Raw genomic sequence first — 22,391 nt, forward strand, 5'->3', positions numbered from 1 at the left:
GTAGCAGGAAATGCAGTAGATACTGTGAGCCTACAAATAGCTGCATCAACTGGGACAGCCTACCCAGATATGTTCAGAATATCTGTGGCATGGGCTCGATGATGAAGAACGCGACTGGAGCGAAAACATAGTGGGTGACATTCCATAAGATAAACTAATAGGTTTGCCAGGGAGGATTAGGTTTTGATAAAAAGTCCCCCGTAGGGCATGGACACCCCTTGTGATGTTGTGGTAGTAAGTGCACAAACAGGGTGCACACAGGGATTAGCTTCTGCCTCCCTTCATTTGATTAGCAGTGTGGCATAGGCATAGGCTTTCTCTGGATGCCTAGTAGGAAGAAGAGGTAAAGTGCTCTGGTTAGTAGTAAGGTGCTCTGCTCGATGGTATCTGCCATTCAGAGAAAGTGCTGTCTAGTGAGAAGAAGTAGCAGGTGATCTGATTCTTAGATAGGTTTTATCTATTTAGGTTGGTGTGGTTCTGAGATGGGTGGTGTTAGCGAAAAGATGTATATACACACGTGTTAGGAGGTGTTATTGAGAGCAGGTATGGTCCTTACACAGGTTTCGTTCTGATTTAATAGGTGCTGCTTAGTGAAATAAGCACTGTTTCCCTGGTGGCATGTATAGTTTAGCAGGAGTAGTCATTAGTGAAAGACATTATCCACTTGAGATCGAAATTTCCTTCAGAGGTGAGAGGTGTACTGTACCCCTCATAGCACACTGATTGCTAGTTGAATATTCACCCAACTCCCAAAGACTTGGGGTGTTTGCCTCAGTCTCTGGACTTCTTACCCTCTTCTTCAGTGCCCTCTTCGTGAAACCTCTGCAGAAGCCTGGAGACCTGCAGACTTTCCTTATCCTCTTCCGCTCCCGGAGACCCTTCCCTCAGGTAATCTTGAATTATCTTCAGACATGAGTACTGGGGCTTTTGCCGGAAGTCCTCTGGATACTCCGCCATCCAAATGCTAAGGATGCGCCTCACGACCCTGCAATGGGAGAATTCACCAAATCACACAGTTTTCCATCTCAGGTTGTGCCAATATTTCTTGTGTGTAAGCCACAAATCACTAATCTTCAAAATAAATGGGGTGGGTAATCTAATATTAAATTGCAAATGAAGTAGGATCCAAAGGCTGCGTTTCTCCTCTGTTCACGCTTCAGACTACTGGGAATGTACAACAGGAACCAGTATAAGCCTTCAAGTTAAAAGAAAAATGCAGACCTGTCGATTCCTAAACTCACAGATTAGTATTTGCATTTGTATAGTGCTTAGTACCCCTTGCAAGACGTTTATTATTATAACCTAAACAATTACCACACTTGTGAGAAAATCGAGATGTGTTTGGGTCCGATGGACACTTGTTCATTATCTCACTCCATGTCATGGGACTTCCAGCTGCCATTGCAATCTTTAGAGGCCATTGAATGATAGTTTAATAAGTGTGTAGGTATGTACAAGGTAAGCATGAACAACTCCATGGAAGTGCAGTTCAGAGAGGCACATACAACTAACTTGGAGGGCACGTGGAGTAGATGGGTAGGTTTCAAGGCAATTCATAGGAAATAATCTTGCTGTCTGCATGCTAGACATTCTACCATATTCGCTTTGGCCAGCAACCCAATGCTGACACTACTGAAGATTGGAACCAAGTTGAGGAAATACAGGGCAGATGATCTAGGTCTTTAGAAAGAATATTTTCTTGGGGAAACAGACTTATCTTAATCATGAAGTGAGTAGGAGGTTGTGAACTTATTCAAAGAGCATTTTCAATGTGCTCATTGATGTTTTAATCCCTGTGTATTTTGCCTCAACGCATGCCTTCACCTGACATTGGCAAAGCATAAACCACTTTTTTTGGTTTATATCTGTTTTATTGTTGTTTGTTTGGTTCTCATAGACAACAACTGATCAGTGAGAACACAGAAGACGGTATATAAAAATATCCTTAAACCCCAACTCTCCCAACTTACCCACCCCCTCTCCCCTTTTCCTCCGGCAGTTTTCCAAAAGAAAAAAGACAACTTGCCCTGCACTATTTACCATATCAGAAGACATTGCAAACAATCCTCTCAGGGGACCCCCTTCTCCTTTTCCAGGTCGTCTGCAAAGTTGGAGCAGGTCCTCGTGCCAGCTCCCACCTTTGACAGTGCCCCTGTCCGGCTTCCCTGCAGTCCGCTACCCTTTGCTGCCTGTCTACTTGCTGCCCTCTGTTTGTGCCTCCTTTGCTAGTTTCGTGCTCTGTTTCACCTTTTCTGCTCATTTTTATGCCCTCTGTTTTGCCTTTTTGCTTGTTTTTCTGCCCTTTTTTGTTTTTTCTGATCTTTCCTGCTCGTTTTCTGCCCCCTGTTTTTCCCTCTTCCGCCCCCTGTTTTTCCCTCTTCTGCTCTGTTTTGCCTTTACTGTTCATTTTTCTGCCCTCTGTTTTGCCTTTTCTGCTAGATTTCCTGCCCTCTGTTTTGTCTTTCCTGCTCACTCATTTTCCTGCCCTCTGTTTTGCCTTTTTCTGCTAATTTCTTACCTCTTCCCACCGTTTCCTCAAGACCTGCTTTTCGACTGAGACCTTCCACCCCAGTACCCAGACACCCCCAGGGGTGAAAGTGCTGCACTCTACAAATGATGACTTAAATTCCAGGTCGTCAAGCTGCGTCCAAGGTGTCCATTGGTTCCCATTTCTTCTCCTTGCCGTGGATGCCTTAATGATCCAGTCTATGGCCAACAGGAAGAGAAAAGGCAAGAGCTAAAAACCGTGGCGGACTCTGATCCTCACCTGGAAGGCTTCAGTGAGCTGTTCTCCATGGACTTTCTTGCATATCATTCCCTTGTAAGAGTGAGTGATGACAAGTTTATCTGGCACACCATAGTGGCGGACGAGTTTTCAAAGGGTCTGTCTGTCCACGCTTTTGAATGCCTTCGCATAGCTGATGAAGTTAACATAGAGCGGGGAGTTCCATTCCATCGACTGCTCAATGATGATGTGCAGTGCTACACTCTGGTCTGTTCAAGATCTATCTTTGCGGAAGATGGCTTGCTGGTCTTGCAACTGAGCATTGATCTAGGGCATGTAAGTGCTCTAAATTCTTGAATTAGGAAGGCTATGCAAAGTGGGTTTCCTTACCCTCTCAGCTAGAGGAAAGTTTCTCCATACCCACCAGCTGTCATAATCTGTTAAGCCATGCATCGTAATTTGTTCTATATCTTTCTCCATAGTGCCATGAACACTGGCTTAGCAGAGCCAATGATCATGTTGCCTCTGTTTGAACAGAGTGGGTGTGTTTGCTCATTAGGTAAGCCTAGTAAGTTGGTTGCTAGTGGAGAATAAAGTGTTCCTACTGGTGAGGACTTCCTGCTGGTAATGCTGTAACTTGAAACATCTCCATAGCAAGTGTGTTAGTCTTCTTCTGTGCCCACATTTCCTTTAACATGCAGAGGATTTTGTGTGGGACTGGGCCGGCATTCGAGCTGCGGTGTAATACTAATGCAAAGTGACCTTGGTCATGGCTTTCATACCTGCAGTACTTGTGGCAGAGGTGGGGTCTATGTAGAAGATATCTGGCCATTCTTCGTCAGCAGTAGTGGCTGCAATCCGATGGGGGTGGGGGGATAAAAAGGACTTACCTGAGTATGGCCAGCCACTGGCTCTTCTCCGTCCTCTTCATCTTCTTCTTGGAGACTGCAGCAGGAAACACTGGGGCTCCCCGGCTCCCCAAAGCCAATCACAACGCTACATGGCAGTGTTGTGAATGGTCTGAGTGCTGTGGTTTTGGTGCTCAGACGGGGACTGGGAGCCAGGGCATGTTCTCCACCCAGGCTGTACAATACAGTTGGTGGAGAACATGCCAAGTGTGCATGACAGTTTGTCCGGCCCAAAACGGCCGGTCAAATCGTCATATGCACTTGGAGAGTGCCACCACTCCTACCCCTGCAGTGCTCTAGCGTCACGAAGCCCAGCCCTGCTTGCAGGAAACGAACTGAGCGCCTGCAGTAGGAAAAATAAAATTATAATAATGTTGCGTTATTATCATTTTGTTTTTCCTTTTTTAACTGCTCGGAGAGCAGTGGGGCGACGCTCCTCCACCTCAGCAGAGGAGCCGCCACTGTTCGTCAGAAAGTATGTGCTCCAGTTCAACCTTACACTGCCTCTGTGCAGAGGACTTCCCATAGGAGCGATATTCTGGAGGATTTGATAAATATCAGGAATGAGGTGTTTATCTTTAGAGTTGGTAATGAGCCATTTCTCAAAAGGAGTCTAAACCACTTTTTATTTCCAAAAAATAATGCAAGACATGCAACTATCTATCTCACAGGCATACGCAATTTGTGTGCAATTTTCAGTTTCCTGAAAAGAAAGCACTTTAAAAGCTTCCAGTTTACATTCCTTAAGATACCAGAAATGTAAACCATGATTACAAAATTCCAGCTAATAGGCTATGATTTCAATATTTTTCCTGCTGTGTCTGCCACACAAATGGTAGCCACTATTGCATTGTGTGTTTCTGAATTGATCAACCAGTTTCTGAATCAAGAGCATGTGCCCTCCTGTGTCCAAAAATCTATTCTCGCGCTCTTCTTAAAATGGTAACTTGAAACTGACGAACTTAGTGGTACATATTGGGGCAGCGTTACAATCAGCTACCTGTGAGCTGAGGCAGCTGAAACAATTCTGCCATTCCTAGATCAAATGAATCATTTAGGAACTGTTGAAGTTGATTAATGCCAATGTTGACTACACATATGCAGTACTCAGGGGACTCCCCAAATTCCAAATTGAGTGCTTGAGTACAGCAGGTGCCAAATGAAAATGCCGACCTGGTCCTTGCACTAAAAAAGAGTGATAGTGTTTCAACCCAACCACAAACACTTTTCCAGTTGGATCTTCTTTGAAACCCTATAACTGGTTTACAAATCATGGCTGGAATTGCTCCTGTGTACCTCCTGGAAAAAATTACTCACTGTATTCTCCAATCAAATGATGGTGGTTTCCATGTTATCCCATGGACAGGCGGCATGAGGTGCTGTATTAGACCTCAATTGTGGAATTCTCTGCCTCATTTGTTGGAGATACTTCTGCCCTTCTGAACTTCAAAGTAAAAAAAAATAAAGACATTTATTCCAAAGTTTGGTGGACAGTGGTCTTTAGTTTTGATGGTCATACTGATAGAGACCTACAACCCTCCATGACACATTGTATCCTACATTGGTTCCCCCACACCTCAAAGAACAAAATCACTAGCAAATTTATTGATTTGGGGTTCCTATTGGTCAAAAGAACTATACCCACCCATGCTTTTATGATATCTTTTGTATCGAATAAAGTACATACAACTACAACTATAACCACCCATTGGAAAGCGAAAAAGGGTCCTAGTATAGAGAAGTTGAAGGCAGAATTCCAAAAGTGGGCTGAGTGCGAGGGAACTATCCGATTACAAATAGCACATAGAAGGCATTGGAGAGGGTGAGAGCCTGGGAGAGGCTAGTTCTGGAACTTATAGCCCCTGAGGACGCAGATGATGATGTCCTAGCAGTTGGTCCTGAGGCCACCACGGCTTAACAAAGCAGTCTGGTGCATCACACTCTACCTTATCGGCACAGAGCTGCACTCGGCCCATAAGTGGGATGCTTGACACCATAGGATGTTCGTTGGTCCCGTTGCATAGAACACTCATGGTATTAGCCTCCAAGGGCAGTAGTGAATGATCCAAAAGTGACACGCCTGGGGGGGTGGGGAGGGAGGGGGTGGTTGGGGGTAATCGAGTTTGGGTTGGGATTAGGGTCAGTTGGGTACGAACAGTAGAGCGGCATCCACACACGAACTGCGCCAGGACTGGAAGATTGAGACTGCCGCAGATAACGCAACAGACTTAATTGCATAGGCAATCCTGAATGCTTATTAAGATCACTGGAATATGTTGATATACACGTTTGTCTTGGCTCTTAATTGTGCTGGATTTGCGAGACTGCAGCAAAACAATAAAAATTATGTTTAGTTTTGATGGTCAACCATCAAAGTTTAACAAAGAAAAAGTGAGACTTTGTTATTTAAACACAAGTTATACCTGGCAGTGACAGACAGAAAAAAAATACATCACTCCTTCTATCTGAAATTAGGTGGACAGCGTATTGCCCTTCCTCCAACTGCCCCTAATTTACCGGAAGAAGCTTTCTGTGACGAGCCAACCGGGGCTCTGCTGAAGACAGAATAGTGACGGTCTGCCAACTCTAAATGAGGCAGGCAGATATGGGGGGAGGGGTTGGTAGACAGGGTACTACAACACATTTGCGAAGAGGTGTACCCTGTACACCAAATTCTAAATCAGCCCCCTACTCTTAGGTCACTGTATCCGATCTTCCACTTTTGCAACAGAATGGCAAACTTTTTCAAGTTTGTTATTTATTCCTTAGTCTGAGGCCTCGATGGGATTTAGTGCCAGGTAAATAATGAAATACATAAAAACATCCCCTCAATAACCACAGGAAGGTGTAAAGAGGGGAATCTTGAATGAGAAAGACCAAACATTCTTGGTCCCCTCTTAAAACACGTGGGCGGGAAAAGAGTGGGAAAGAAACTGTACATCATAAAAATGACCAATTCTAGGCTGAATAGCAGGAGAGTCCCTCCAACAAAAAGGTTGATGTTTTTGTCCCAGAGCATCTACTGCTCTAATATAATAGCCTACCTGCCAGCCCTCTTAAGCCCAGTGCCTTCCACATGGTCGTGCTTACTCTTACCTGCGTATTCCAGCTGTGTTTGGGGCAGGAGAGCCAGGCCACTGAGACCGGTCCTCCTCTTGGCATCCAAGTTTCCTGCGAGAGAAAGACAAATAATAGCACTACATCAGAAGAAAGGGACATAAGGCGTTGTGAGGAGCTTATGGCACGTGCATACACATGCATATGAACAGTGCAAGCTGCTTACGACACATTGCGACACATGGATAGCCAGTGCGAGGAGCTTTGAAAACATGGACAAGTAGTTTGAAGTCCTTGGAGCTCATGGACATCTGGTGTGAGGAGCTTTCCACAAACGGACATTTTGGATACTTCGGCAGACAGTCTGTCATCTTTAATGCAGGTATATAGTATTCTTGGATCAAGAAACAGGGAGGGTCTTTCTCTGTGCCATCTTAGTAACATGGTGTATCAGGGTAGTGCTTTAAATGGGCAGGTATTGCCAGGAACTGCGTACCTGTTCATTAATTTGAAAGGGAGAGAACCCACTTTCCAGTCCTTGTGTGGAAGCTTTAATAGAGGAGTAGATCAGTAGCAGACAGGTACTCTGGGGTAGAGAATGCCTACACTTCTATATGTCCATTTAAATCACTTGGATAATGTTTGACTTCATTTAGACTATAGGAGACCTTAACATCTGATCAGTGTCGCCAACTCTACCTATTGTGCTGACATACTGCCTATAATTTGCCCCGAACTGACATGGTTTTACCAGCATTTTCCACATCAACCTAAAAAATCTTCTACTTCTTTCAACAGTGGAAAAATAATGCACTTAATTGTCTTCTTAAACCTGCCAAATTTTCCGAATTGGCAGTCAAGTATGCATTAACACTGCTTTCCCTCCTCCTCGCCAGAGCCTCACATTTTCGGTTTTCCTCCTTCTACACCACTTTTCTCTACATAAATATTCTTTCATCATTCATCCTTTCCTCTCATCGTGCTTTATTTATTTCTCTTTTCTTTTGTTTCTATCTTCAGTTCCTTCACCTCTCCCCCTCAATAACCTTTTCCTCTACTTTGCGCCCTTTTTCCGCTAGCACCTCTGCCTCCCTCACTTGCTTCCTTTCTGTCGATCTCTTGCTCTATTGCCCCCCAATGCCACGCCTACTCCCAAGTTAGCTTTCCCTTTTCCTTGCTCCCTCCTCAGTGTGTCCCTCCTCACAGCTACTATAGTATCCATCATGTATGTGTTGTATTGCACTGAGAGGGAGCTGGTGAGGCTGTCAGGATACCAGAGATGTAGCCCTAGGTGTTTTCACAGTTTTTCCATCGATATCCTTATCCATTCCCTGCTTCCTTGCTGTCCACCATATTTAATGCATAACTTTGACAGTGACACTTGACTAGCACCTATCGCGCAATAGTGCCAACATCATGCGGTGGAGATAAAGATCTCTGTGTGGACAGTAAGCACTGAACGGAGCACATGGAGCTGGCTACTACTCCTTCTTCAGTATGGGTACTGGACCCCCTTACTGTGCATATATTTGTTGGGTGGAGTTAGGTACGTCGTTAGTGGTCGAAGTACACATTTGTAATCTAGATGCAGTGGTGGGAAGGGTTTGGTGAAGAGGAAGACTTGAGACATGTCCAGGATTCAAGGGATGTAGGCCTGCTTGCTGCTCCCTCCTCAGAGCTGACAGCCAGGTATAATTGTACCATCTGCGGGGCAGTGCGGGTGGCAAGCGTCTGGGCTGCTTTGCATCACTGCCACTGTCTAGGTTAAGGTTAGACCAGATGACTGTCCCAGAGGCAGGGCCTGTGCTCCTGGCCGCTACCTTGTAACCACAGTTCATTACCATGACTGTTTTTAATTTAATTGAGATCTGATTTATATTAAAAAAGTAAGAGTGGCAGGAAAATAGAGTAATTTGAAATGCCACTCAGACCTAAGCCGTAGCAATATTCAGCAGCACTACACTTTTTTAACGCAGTTAGGGGACCTACCTACTCTTTTAGCGAGGCGTATGTCCAGATATGTATGCTCTGATTTTAATGTTTTGATACCCATGTTTTAATACGTATGTCTTAACATATATGTTTTTACATCATCGCGATTGGCCATTACTTCTAGACATCACACAATATGTATACAGATAATCCTGAGGCAGTAGTAGAATGTGGTCATGACTGTCACAGCTAGCCCTTTTTATGTAGTCCTCAAGGGACATGCAATTAGTTTTCTTGATTTTATGTTCTTTATTGAGAAACATGCTTAAAAACAATGCTAAGTTACTTCCTAATGTTTTTAGTATGTGGAATTAGAGAATGTTGCAATGGTGTTTATTAATCATACAAAGAAAGGATTGATTGATTCGTTCCTTCTGTCCCCAGCTCCTGGACTGTCTGCCATGTTTATTCTTTAAAGATTAAAATATCCCATGATTGGCAAAGCTATATCCTTTCGCAAAGCAGCACCAGCGCCTTCTCATGGAGCTGAAAAACTGGTAGAGGGCTAGGAAACATGGCATGTTGGACTGTAGACCAATGCCCTGTTCTGAGAGTGTGTGTGTATATCCTTACCCTTCCCAGTTCCTTTAGAGATGGCCATGTTTGTTGTACAAGATTCTCTGTACGGTGAACAGCAATGCCAGCACACCGTGGTGGACCTGAAGATCAATGGGTCACTAGAAAGGAGGGTACTGAAATAGTGCCTGCAAAACCTTAATAGAGGTGAATGCCCAGCATGTGGACCAGAAATGGACAAGTAGAGCTATAGTAGCCCACCATCAGTGAGGATATGTACCCATAGCACTTCCTGTAGTGACTAAGTACACACCTGTCCAGTAACAGAGCCAGCACTGCCTCAATGGAGGTGAACGCCCGGTAGGTGGCCAGGAAACAGGGTACGTAGGTGTTGTCACTGCCCCCTTCAGTGGCAATGAGGTTCTCTACCAGCTTCTCTAAGCTTCCGGCCTTCAGCGTGCGCAGTTTGCATGTCTTGTATTGGACGAACCCACAGCCGGGCATTAGAGGCGCCTCTGGGTCCACCTGGAAGATGAACAAGAACAGGGAATGAGACACACGATGAGAACTGAATCATGGGCGACTGGGCTTCAACATGGAACAGCGATTTTAGGTAGAGTGAAAATGTAAACGGTGCGCCAAGTGCACACTCTGCCAACCCTGACTCTATATCCAATGCTAACAGTGCCAGCTGTAGGCAATATGGTTGGTTATTGCTAGCACTTCCAGTACTGCACAGCCTTCACACTGTTAACGCTGCCAACTCCAAGCAGCAAACTCACTGCTAACACTGCAGCCCTGGGCAATATCCCCATTCCGAACACTTCCAGCCCTGGGCAGATCACGTCCTTCTAACAATGCAAGCTCAAACTAGTAAACCCACTAACAATGCAGCTCAGAGCACTCAACAGACTCCAAACACTACCAAATCCTGAGAAGTGCATGCACTACCAACACTGCCAGTTGAGAGTTTATCCACAGCTAACAATGCCACACACACCGCTAAGGCTGCCAGTTCTGAGGAGTTTATCCACAGCTAACAATGCCTCACACACCACTAACGCTGCCAGTTCTGAGGAGTTTATCCACAGCTAACAATGCCACACACACCGCTAACGCTGCCAGTTGAGTTTATCCACAGCTAACAATGCCACACACACCGCTAAAGCTGCCAGTTGAGTTTATCCACAGCTAACAATGCCTCATACGCCGCTAACGCTGCCAGTTCTGAGGAGTTCATCCACAGCTAACAATGCCACACACACCGCTAACGCTGCCAGTTGAGTTTATCCACAGCTAACAATGCCTCACACGCCTCTAGCGCTGCCAGTTCTGAGGAGTTTATCCACAGCTAACAATGCCACACACGCTGCTAACGCCGCCAGTTCTGAGGTGTTTATCCACAACTAACAATGCCACACACCGCCAACGCTGCCAGTTCTGAGGAGTTTATCCACAGCTAACAATGCCACACACACCGCTAACGCTGCCAGTTCTGAGGAGTTTATCCACAGCTAACAATGCCACACACACCGCTAACGCTGCCAGTTGAGTTTATCCACAGCTAACAATGCCTCACACGCCTCTAGCGCTGCCAGTTCTGAGGAGTTCATCCACAGCTAACAATGCCACACACACCGCTAACGCTGCCAGTTGAATTTATCCACAGCTAACAATGCCTCACACGCCTCTAGCGCTACCAGTTCTGAGGAGTTTATCCACAGCTAACAATGCCAAACACACCGCTAATGCCGCCAGTTTTGAGTTTATCCACAGCTAACAATGCTACACACACCGCTAACGCAGACAGTTCTGAGCAGCATACCCACTGTTCACACTACCAGCCCTGAGCAATATACCCACCGCTAACGCTGAGCAGTATATCCACTGGCAATACTACCAGCCCTGATGAATACACTCACCAACATTGCTGCCGGCCTGGACACTGCCAAGCATTACCACTGCTTGCCATGCGCAAGACCGTGTATGCCCAGTGCCACCCTCCTTACCGTATGTCCCCCGCCATCAGCGCTGTCCGGCTCCATCTTGACTCTCCTCAAGGTGACACCATAAATGGCTCCATCTTCCACCTCCTCTCCCCATTCTTGCAGCGGGTTCTGAAATAAGGAGAATGAGAATAAACGGAGGCTGTGTGGGGCTCCTATTAACCCACATCCGGCACTCACCCGCTGTCAAACACCATGCTTGCCTACCACCAGGTGCTCCCAGCCCTTTCAGTTGAGGCACATTCCTACAAGTGGCAGTTAAAGCCATTCCAACGTGGGCCAAGAATGGCCTATTCCTTCATATCTTATAAACCTACAGTAGTTCCTAGTCACTAGGCTGTTTCCAGGGGCAATATTTTTTTTTTATAAAACGAATACTCCAAATGAAAATAAGGAACATTTCAGTTGATCCTGAACTTCAAGCATGGTCGTTACTATTAGGGTTCTTGGTTATGGCTTGCCAGAGCAATGGCTCGAGTGTTTCATTATTTTGAAGGGGCATGAAATTCACCTAATTTCCTGTTGCGTAATTTTGCTACATTTCAGGAACTTATGTGAAATCAAGCAAAGCACAAACTCAGATTTAGCAATTATTTTTGTGCGAAATGCGTCACGCTAGGGCGCATTTTGTGCTGTGAAAATAGCGCTAAACCGCTCATACATGAATTGCAGCCACTTGCATTCTGTTCATTCGTGTTCCTATACCCCAACAATAAAATGTTTCCCCAAATGTATGGAAAATATACAACGTGGTGTAATTTAAGGCATTTCACATCAAAAGCGTACGCGTAGTGCCGGAAATTACGTGAAAATAAACTGTCGTAACAAAATGTAAGTAGTGATTTACTTTTAATGTCAGCATGGGATTATATCAATGACAGAGAATACCTTGATCAGAATTCTTATGCAATGAGAGGAGAAAATTAAGAAAGTCCCCACAAAGATTATTTTTAATTGTCCTTGAAATGAGAAAATATATGTTACAAAAAGATATAGTTTGAGCTAGAGTACGGGAAGCTATTAGGGAAAGGTCAGGATTTAGGATAAGAGTTTGATTTTTGTATGGGTGACATGGAGGGTTACTAGCAGGGAAAGGGATAAGGTAAAACAGTTAGGTTGAGGATGAAAGCTAGAGAAAGGGATAGCATTTGCGTTAGGGTTAAGCACTTGTGAAATCATACCGGGAAAGTATTTGGGGAAAAATAGAATAATCACTGTGGGCAGCAATTCATGGTCGAAGAAATTTCACGTTAAATAAAAATCTGATTGTTATGTTAATTTGTGTTCAGGAATTCTTTGTTAATGACATGGGCCACCACCGTCTGTTTGATTTGTATTTTTTTATATGATTATTTTTTATCAGTTAGACAGTCAATAATCTTTATTCAGCAAAAGCCATAAAAGTAACACATAATTATACAATATATAAAATGTATGCATACAAACAGTAAAAGTAACAAAAGGCAATATTAAGACCATCCTTCAGAAAAAACAAATAATCATAAGAGCATAGAAACCTTCTGAAATCACATATATATCTCTTCATAATGTTTCCTAATTGGGAATGCCTTTCTTATCAAATTTAAGAAAGTATAACAAATGTCTGCTTTGTAAAGTTTCTGTAGGAACACCAGTCCTTCTTGATCCTGCTTCTGATTCGTACTATGCAGGATAGGAGCCAAGAAGGGGGACCGAGGTGCTAAATACCAGTGGGCAAAATAATGTAAAGTGAGTTGGCTAAACCTGCTCCTCAGCTACCTAAGAGACTATTGCCTCATCCTGCGACTTTGTACAGTTCTCGTGTGACTTCCTGCCAATTATATGTATCTTGTTCTTTGTAAAATGCCCCGTTGTACAGTCTCTCCTTCCCCAAATATAAATGTATTGTTGAATGCTCCTGCCTACCTTACGACCCCTCAATTGCTGTAAGCTCTATGATGTAAAGGTCCTATGATATACTACGCTCTATACTACTGTTTGACTATGTAAAGCGCTCTGATACCCTCACGGGTCAAGTTCGCGCTCTATAAAACCTTAAAATAAAATAAAATAAAATAAAATAAGTTGTGCTTTGTTTAGAGACATTATCACAGAGAAAGGGAGGCAAATCATGATGCCATAAACATTGCAAGGGGAAGGCAACCTTAAAGTGCACTATGCATAATCTTAAGAGGGTAAGATAAAAACAATGTGTGGAATTCACAATCCAAACTAAACAGGGTTCCAAACTACTTGTGGTTGATATCAAAGAGTGTATAACTACTGTCTCCATTTATATCGTTTTCCCTTCAGATAAACTTCCAGAGGTCTACTGACAGTTCCATCATCTCCCAGCTCCCCCTTCCAACTGCTGAAACAGCATCATGCGAAGACGCGGGTAAAGAAGGATACTATAGGCACCTTTTCTGCTGCTTGCCACCTGCACCTGGCTCCACTGCTTACAGATACTGTTGAGCGATAAAGTTATGAGGAACCTTTCTGGTAAAAATAGAGAAAGGACATATCTAAAGCCTCTCATGCTCTCAGGCCTTGGTAGGCTGATTTTCGACTGAAATGCTTCATCTCCACAAAGATAATCTTCTGGTCACTGTAACCCTTGGCTATGGATGGCATATCTCCTAATGAGATCCATGTACAAACTGTCACCCTTTCGCCTTGTCCCTCTCGAAGATTATGGTCAGTCCTCAAAGGTCTGTTAACACTGGTAGAAAGGTCAACTCCGTGTGTGGCAACTACAGATAAAATAAAGCACCCCATAGAAAACCAGAAGGTTCCAACACTGGTCAGTCCTCACAGACTGAAGAGAAACAGACCTATGCTAGATTTGCAGGATAACCTCATACGATAAATTTAAATACAATGAATGTCAATGAAAATTGTTTACATACTTAGTGGTTATTCTGAAATTATTTTATGGATTTGGCCTTCCTGTATCCACCTACGACAACCCTGTGCCACCACCTTCTGTCACAGAGATCCAGCCTCGAATATACTAAAGTTCCTAGACACAGATGACTGTTGAGTAACCAATTGGCACGCTGTAAGTCTACAGGTTGAACAATTTAGGTGGATTGATAAATTCAAATCCTCAGCACAATGGATGGAGACTTGGCTCAAGTTTTTTAATATAGACTTTGCACTTCAATTCTAATCAATGTCAATGGAGAAAAGATGTCAGATAGAACATTATAATGTGTCCAAACGGCGACAAAAAAAAAACCTATCCTTTGAGATAGTGTTTCTGTAGCTCTAGTTTTGAGCGCAGGTTGCCAAGAGTCAGAAAAATGTCTCCACCTGAGTCAAAACGGTAGGATTAATATGCCAATTGATTATCTGCCCAAGTTTCGATGTCCATGGAATGACGGAGAGCCACAGGTGTGCTAGTGGCCTGCGTCTGGGGTACAGGGACCAGTTCATGTCAAAAGGCGTGTTCCTATCCCAAATGGTCTCAGGAGTTGGAGTATTCATACTAGCGTCGGGCTAATAGAGTTTACAGGTCTTTGTATCAAAGGTGGTGGGTCACAGATAGGGATTTTGAGTTAGTGAATCTGTAGAACTCAGTGGTATTCCATCTGAGACAGTGGATCTAGGATTTAATTTTCGAGTGCAGATTGCGACTTGAAACAGCAATATTACCAGAACCGTCATGGCTAGAGTTGTGGCTGAAACAATTCTGGGTACACTGTGAAAGGCTTGGAACATCAGGACATGACCCTAATGCCTAGGATGAAGAGGAAAACATCTGTGCCTTTCTCAAAAAGCACATTGACCAAACGAACAGTGAGTGGTGGTACTTGACCGGTCGGGGACAATGTAGCCCCATCACATTCACAGTCCTACAACTCCTTTTACAGGCCCTCAACCTTCTTGCAGCAAAGGTGGCCTTGGGTTGATTCAGACCAGCGAGGCTGCAAAGTCTTAGTAGCTTATTGGCAGCTCACTTCTTCAAGAAAACCTTCATGCGGGCATCAGACTGCTGGTCCTTTTTTTTGTACTCTTGATTAGAGGCCTGCTCCACTCAAACAGGGTAGTTCAGCTTCCTTCTCCTCTCAAGGCAATCACCAGGAGAAGCACTTCTCCAAATCCTAAACAAAACCCCATCTGTGCTGGTGCCACAGAGCTTCTCCTCGGAGTTCAGACCTGATTTGTTTCTCGCTAATGAGGGTCAGGATTTATAGTACTTTAACAACACTGGTGGAAAGCAGGGGCTAGCTTTGCCCCAGGCTTTCTTTAAAGTTTAAAACACAGCCAGTCACAGCCGAGTACACCTTCACTGGGTATCTTCCTGGGTTTGTGTAGGTCATTCAAGTGAAACGCATTCAGTGCCTATGTATGATGAGAGGCAAGGGCAAGAGAGTTAGCGAGGGATAGATGTATTTCAAGACTGAGCAACCTTACCGTCATGTGTACAAGTAAGGCGCATTCTGATATGGATCTTAAATTAACTGCTACCTGCCATCAATCGACTACAACCTCGCATGAGCGGGTTGTAGTCCGCTGAAGATGAACTACACGTTGGAAGCGCCCCCTGGCCAGCACATCTATAATAGGGGAATGTCATCAAAATGTGGAGTGGACTTGCAGATTCTCAAGTTCACTTGATGAATTTCATTAGGGCATATCACGATAAGGCAGAAGGGCAAAATTGCATAACTGCCTGCACAGTGTGAGGACATTTGTCTTTGGAGTGCCCCCCAAAAATTATATTTTGCTGCTCACTTTTCCCTAGCATCAAAACCTTTTTTTCGTTCATTTGCTCTAATCAGATGGGCTCTTGTGGCTCTCTGTGGTGCCATCATAAGGACTTCCTAGAGCGGTAGCGGCCTGCTCAGCAAAACACATAAAAGTACAGACAAAGATTTACATCTCTGTGTAAGCACCCTTTTATGTTTTATTTCTATTCACAAACATTCCCATAGTGTACACAGGTTTCCAGGCGTACTGCTGGGGATGTCATGTGAGATGTCCCAAGAGCTCCTATTTCCCCTGTACAGAATTCTACTCATGAATCTCCTGGGCAAACATAAAAAATATCTCCGCAGGGAAACCTTTTTAGGTTTCGGCTACAGTCGCACTGCGTAAGCAGTGGGCGGAGCCGAAATCTTATGTCTGTAGTATGGGGGCCTGAACACGCCCCTCTCCTCCATTGGCTGGCCTCGTAAATGCTGGACAGCCATTGGAGGAGAGGAGCGTCACTGAGTTCAGGGCCCGCCTTGACGCGATTCGGGGGCGTTTCTGGGTCTTTTTTTAAGTCCCGCCCTCTACTCTTCCCATTGGCTGGAATTTTACCTTCCAGCCAATGGGAAGGGGAGAGGGCGAAAAACACGCCCCCCCGAATCCTACCTTGTTTGCCATGGCGCCTTGTCTCTCTTACTGATCCACTGTTTTAATTTCTCCTACTCACTCAGCGTGCATGTCTCTCCTTCACTCTATACTGAGGACAGATTTACAAACCCCTTGCGCCACTTTTGCGTCATTTTCACCGTTAAAAATGACGCAAAAGTAGCGCAAGGGACTTGTAAATCTGCCCCTCAGTGTTCTATCTGACACAGCTTCGACCCTTAAGTGTGTTGTCAGGGTCTCTTACTGAGCAACTCACTCACACCCTCCCTGTTTTCAGTCCCTTGCACTCTGCCTCACACATTAACACCATATTGAAGCAAGCTGTCTCACGCCCAGGCTGCCCACCTCTCCTTGTGTCACGCATTATACTAGGCTACCGGTGACCTGCGTCTTCAGACCCATGCACCTCATACCCGTCTCACTCGCCGCCCCGCCTTTCTCACTATACCTGTTTCACACTTACACCCGTCTGTGTCCTCGAGCCTGTCTCTCGCTTACTGCCTAGTCTCACCCACTCACGCCCTTTGCCTGCGTTTCTCACCCCCCTGTGTCTCATCCTCCTCTCTCTGTCTCACCCCTGACTTCCCACCCAAAGGTTGAGACTGTCTCTTAATGTATTCACAAAACGCTTTGACCCCGCCCATCCAACTTCCCCCTACAGTGCCCAGCCCTGGTTGAAACATCCATCTCGCCCGGCCCGCTCAACCCGGAGCCCCCTCCCCGAGGATTTTAACGACCACTGCCCAAATGTATTGGTATGTTGGACAGACTTCGCCTCGCTTGGGAATTTACACTGGCTTTGAATACGGAGAAATCTAAGCACTCAAACTTACAAATTAAATAAAATATTCGAGGGCCGATCCGGCCTTGGGGTGAAGAGACCCATTTGCATCTCTAATCGAAGATCTGCCCAATCTCGCTCCCCACAAAAAAAGAACGAAACGCGGGTCAAAGAATGTCTTCTTTGTCTCTTTCCGCACATTTTCATTAAACGAAGTCTGTAAAAACGGAGAAATATCCCCCGGGGACCGCGAGCGACGGTGACCGAAGATTGCACCCTGTGCATGCAGGACATGTTTGTGGAGTTTAAACAACATACCACACTTTAAAATAAATTCCACAATCATGTTATTTTTTTCTGCAAGGGACCACTTCGGGGAAAACAGGAGCACACAAATTAATTTTAAAAAATGCAAAATGTAAAAAACGCAACGCAAACCAGCTTGCACATCTAAAACTACTACACATTCTCCCCATCCCCACTAAAAAGAATTAAAAAGTAAACTGTTTGGCAAAGGTAGATATTGTAATTATTTTGAATTATTCTGAAATCTCCGCCCAAGAAATACATGACCGTTTAAGCAAGGTCTGATGGGTGAGGCGACTGGGTCTCCTGGCCGGCGTGGGGCTTGCCTAATGAGTATTTCTGCCTGAGTGAGTGCCGAGGACGGAGGGGTTGTGAGCGTGTGATGCCCTTTCAAGTGAGGGATGTGGGCGAGATGCCCTTCTCTGAGTGAGGTGTATGCGTGAGATGCTCTCCCGTGAGTGAGGCGCATCCTTTTGCAAGTGGGGGGCCTCCTTTTGAGCAACGCCACGGCAAGTGGGCTTTTCTAAACATACAGCACTGTTGGGAGCAACAGCTTTCATATGTTGAAAATTCTACACTTGGCGCAAGTCTGAAGGCAGCTTCTATGATATAAACATGCAGGCATCAAGAGATGGAAATCGTCAGGGGGCGGGCCTAAAACACAACTTCGTGACACCTTCGGTCATTAAGAACATTTTTAAACTGGGCCAGTAACTGCGTATTTTCGAACACTTACTTTTTGCATGGGCGTTCTCATATACTCAGTATGACAAGACCTGCAGGTGCGCCATTTACCCCTCAGTTTGTCAATCACCTCGTGTCATGGCTCCGCTGCTTCAAAGAGCCGAGGCGCACAAGTCTACGCATCGGATCTGCGTTGTTCCTGTCCAAACGAATTCGTTTTATCACTAGTATTTACATTCTCATGGGTAATCCCCAGACAATTTGACAAAATAACAAGCTGCTTGGGTGATACCAATGCATCTGATTTATGTTGTAATCTCCGTGGACCTGCACTCAAGAACTTACACCCTCTCCCTTTGCAGTGTATTTATTAGAATGGATTTAGAAACAAATACAAATGTATGTGCTCACCTTTGCACGGCCAGGGCACACTGCCCTGATGCCCCGGCCCTAAATGCTGGTTTTTCTCAAGTTTCACAGAAGCGATTAATTAATCAACTTATGTCTGGGCTGCCGCAGGGTGTTTGGATTTTAAAGTGTCGCTGTTTTCCTCTTTTGGATAATATAACATTGATTGGTTCTCCTATCCCATCTCACACCAGTGTGTGGGGTCTTCCCGTTTTGTTAGTAGATGTATGTAATATGAAGACTGTGTGCATAACATATTTACAGTTATAAACTGACCGATAAAATCATGAAGCAGCACAGCCTTGCTTACAGTGTTGGTACTCTCCAGGGGTGCATGAGGGTATGAAGTGGGTTTCAAGACCTAGCTCTGCCTTCACCTGCGCAGAATGCTCCAGTGTAACATTATATCATTTTCTTGAAAATCGGTGTAGCAACAACTTCGTCATGGCCCTGCCCCATTTGCGAGAGATTAAGCTATTGGAATTGTAAATGACAATGGCATTTATTTATTTATTTTCAAAACCAGCACATAAATAAAAATGTTGTCATTTACAATGCCAATAGCTCAAACTTTTCAAAAGGCGAAACCATTGCATTGTAAATGCTTGTTTCTCCATGAGGAAAGCTTTTCTCACTCTCTCACCCTCAGCCAACATGGGGAAATGCATTCCTTTCCCATCTTGGTTCTGCATATTTGCACAATTCCTACTTCACATATTTAAAGTCCCCTACTCCTGGCTTCAAAGTATTTCGCTGACTCTCACTGTTCTTAGCAGAGACCAACTTCAGTTTATGAACTGGGCTACATTCAGACACGTGTCAATCAATCCCATGTCAATGACTCTGCCCCACGCGTACCAGTTTGAGAGAGATATCAGTGAGTTGGGAAATTACCCGTCTCTCAATAATTGTCTTCTCTAAAGGAGATCCAGTCGCTAGTCTGTGTTCTGCATCACCTTAGTTTTAACTTTAGCATCCCTCCTGAACCATAACCTATACCCCTAAGCCAATCACTTTACCTGCCTGTACCTAGTGGTCCAGCATATACTTGGTTCTCATAGTAGCTGGTCGGGGTCCATTCCAATGAGGAGCATTATTCACATTGCCATCAACCAGGCAGTCGCTCATAGAGAGTCAAAGACATCACTCCCTGGAGAAGAGTGAAGGGCAGTTTGGGTACTCTTCGATCAAGCATAGTGCAGCGAGCTGGTGGAACATCAGAGCTTGCACCGGGGAGAAGCTTGAATAAAATAATCCCAAACAGAAGAATTTACAGGACAGAAATAAATAAAAAAGTTATAGGATGGCAAGTTGTGAAACGGAGCAATTGACGTTCATCATTAAAAGAGATATATTCAGGGGTGTCCAAAGGAAGGACGGATTTGTATGATAACCACCAACTATACAAAGCAGTTCCGTTTCTAGAAATTGTATGCACATTTCCTTTAACTGACTATCCTGAAAACGTGGCATTCATTATACGACCACCCTGGACCTCCGTGAGACACTTCTGTGCTGCAGACTACTTTGTGTCCCGCCACCTACATACACCTCGATGTAGTAAAGACTGTCTGAGGTTTGACCATGTGCTCACTCTCCCTATTTAGAGTGGGTGAATACATGGCCAGTTGTCACTGTCCATCACTGCCAGGCAGCAACGGGGAATAAAAAATGCAAAATGACCCCCAACGGGGTCACTCTTGTTTATATTTTCGTATGGAATATAAAAACATAGTTGAAAGTTTGACATATGGATTATGTAGCCGTCTGTCAAACTTTCAATGCATGTACGGCGGTCCCTGTAATTTCAAAAGATGTCCATTGGTCTGGTGGACATCTCAAAATGTGGCGGGGGGCTACTCTCGCAGGAAGACTCTGTTGCTCTCACAGAATAAATTCCCATCTGCCAAACTCTAAATCAGGCTGTAAGTCAGAAGGTAAAATTTTTGACCAGTACGAACCTGGTTGGTGTATCCGATGCCAGCTCCAGCACGACCAGCCTCAAATTGTTCCTAGGTCCCGGTCTACTGTGCCCATCAACTATCAATGACACTTTGTGATTCTTCGGCCAGTCCTACTTAAAACGTAAACAATTCATATCTCCAGTTTCCTTTATTGCATTCTTCTCATTTTGGTGTCATTTGTTAAATTACATTTTACTAAATTTTTCTTATTTGCTTTTGGATTTTTCTTGTTTTTTATTTTTACTTAATTACTGTTTTGGTATTGCATAGGTGGTTTACACTCTGCCCTAAGTATAGTACACCTACCAGGGGATTGAGCTCCGGTTAATTTAGTTGAGTTAAGGGTTCACCCTAACAAAGGTTGTGATGATATCTTGGGGTGGGGAGTCACCCACCACAAACAATCAACCAATTTCTTACAGCTTGTGTCTGGTCGCCACCAGAAACGACAGACTGTAGACCGCACAGAACATTAACCGCTTCCGTAGTCCCAGCGGCCAACGGGAGCACTCCCTCCCCAGTGCTGCGAACGGCCAACAACCGTCGCAGCCCCGCCCACTCAATAGAACGCCAGCACCGCGGCGGAATTGCAGCCGCGGTTAAGGGATTCCTACAGACCCCTCCACAAGGGCATACTTTCTTAAGTTGAAAAAGTTTCACAACTGGAGGTGAAATAGCAAGCAGCACAACCCTCTTCCCTGTTACAAGGTGTGATAAGCACATTAACTATTACATCTATCCACTGTGGTCTTGCAGTATTCTTCCCTAAGAATTCAACTTTCAGCTGTCATGGCCTACTGGAAGTCTCTCTCTGAGATATTGTCTTTACGGGCCCTGTTAACACATGGCTTCTTAAAAGAGCTAAAGAGAAAGGTCCTCCCAGTGACCATCACAATGAAATCAATGCTCTAGGAGCAGTTGGTATGTCTTTCATTGTATTATTGAGGCATGACGTTTTGGACAAAAAAAACTTCTCATTTCTCCTGAAAGTCATACTGGCATACTTTGGTAAATCTTCTACAATGCAGGAACAAGCATTAGGTATCGTATTATACAATACCGTACAAATCATTAGGTAAATTCAGTTGCAAAATTGCACGAAGATACTATTTGGAAAGAATAAAATAATTTAGGCTGCCGAGCAAACATTTGCTCTTATGAACAAAAAAATGACAAAATCTTACCAAACCAAGAAAGGACAATTCTACCCCATGCAAATAAAGCACATTACTCTTCAGACCTGGTCAAGAAAAGCCCATTCCTCCAAATGCCAAGACCCATTCCTACCTGGGCAGAGAAAAGCTCATTCCGACTCAGACCAAGAAAAGACATATCTCCATTCGAGTCTGCAGGCCAAGAGATATTATTAACACATGTCCTCTTGGTTGTTTACCACCTCTTGGTGGACTTTGTCCCTCAAGACCTAGAAATGCATTAATGTGTGCTGGCTTCAGCAATGTGAGATATCCCTTGGCACGGAACAGACACGACACAGGAAAGGATCATGTTTCAGACTGTGAACGAATGTGCCTGAACAGGACTGTCTCTGTGCTCTGGGTGAAGGACTCTCATCTGACATAACATACCTTAGAGACCTCTGGAGTTAGTCAGCTACTCACACTGGACTTTTAGGCCGATTGCGATCCGTGCATGGGGTGAAATACTCACATCTGATTCGATAAGCTTCCCAATGGGGTCAGA

The 22,391-nt window shown here is 44.6% G+C and overlaps 1 protein-coding gene across 5 annotated transcripts in view; it reads right to left on the minus strand.

Annotated features, from left to right (window-relative positions):
• The window catches only part of RGL3 (ral guanine nucleotide dissociation stimulator like 3), a 357,925-nt gene that overhangs the window by 133,206 nt on the left and 202,328 nt on the right, over positions 1 to 22,391 (minus strand). For all 5 annotated transcript variants that reach the window (XM_078684184.1, XM_078684186.1, XM_078684183.1 and 2 more), the window contains exons 2-5: positions 11,208 to 11,315; positions 9,512 to 9,723; positions 6,730 to 6,804; positions 792 to 985 (exon numbers count right to left, since the gene is read on the minus strand). In XM_078684184.1, coding sequence (XP_078540310.1) covers positions 792 to 985; positions 6,730 to 6,804; positions 9,512 to 9,723; positions 11,208 to 11,315 — 589 coding nt within the window. The remainder of the gene's footprint in view (positions 1 to 791; positions 986 to 6,729; positions 6,805 to 9,511; positions 9,724 to 11,207; positions 11,316 to 22,391) is intronic.

Source organism: Lissotriton helveticus, chromosome 1_1, assembly GCF_964261635.1.
Source record: "Lissotriton helveticus chromosome 1_1, aLisHel1.1, whole genome shotgun sequence".
In the NCBI taxonomy this organism is placed as follows: domain Eukaryota; kingdom Metazoa; phylum Chordata; class Amphibia; order Caudata; family Salamandridae; genus Lissotriton; species Lissotriton helveticus.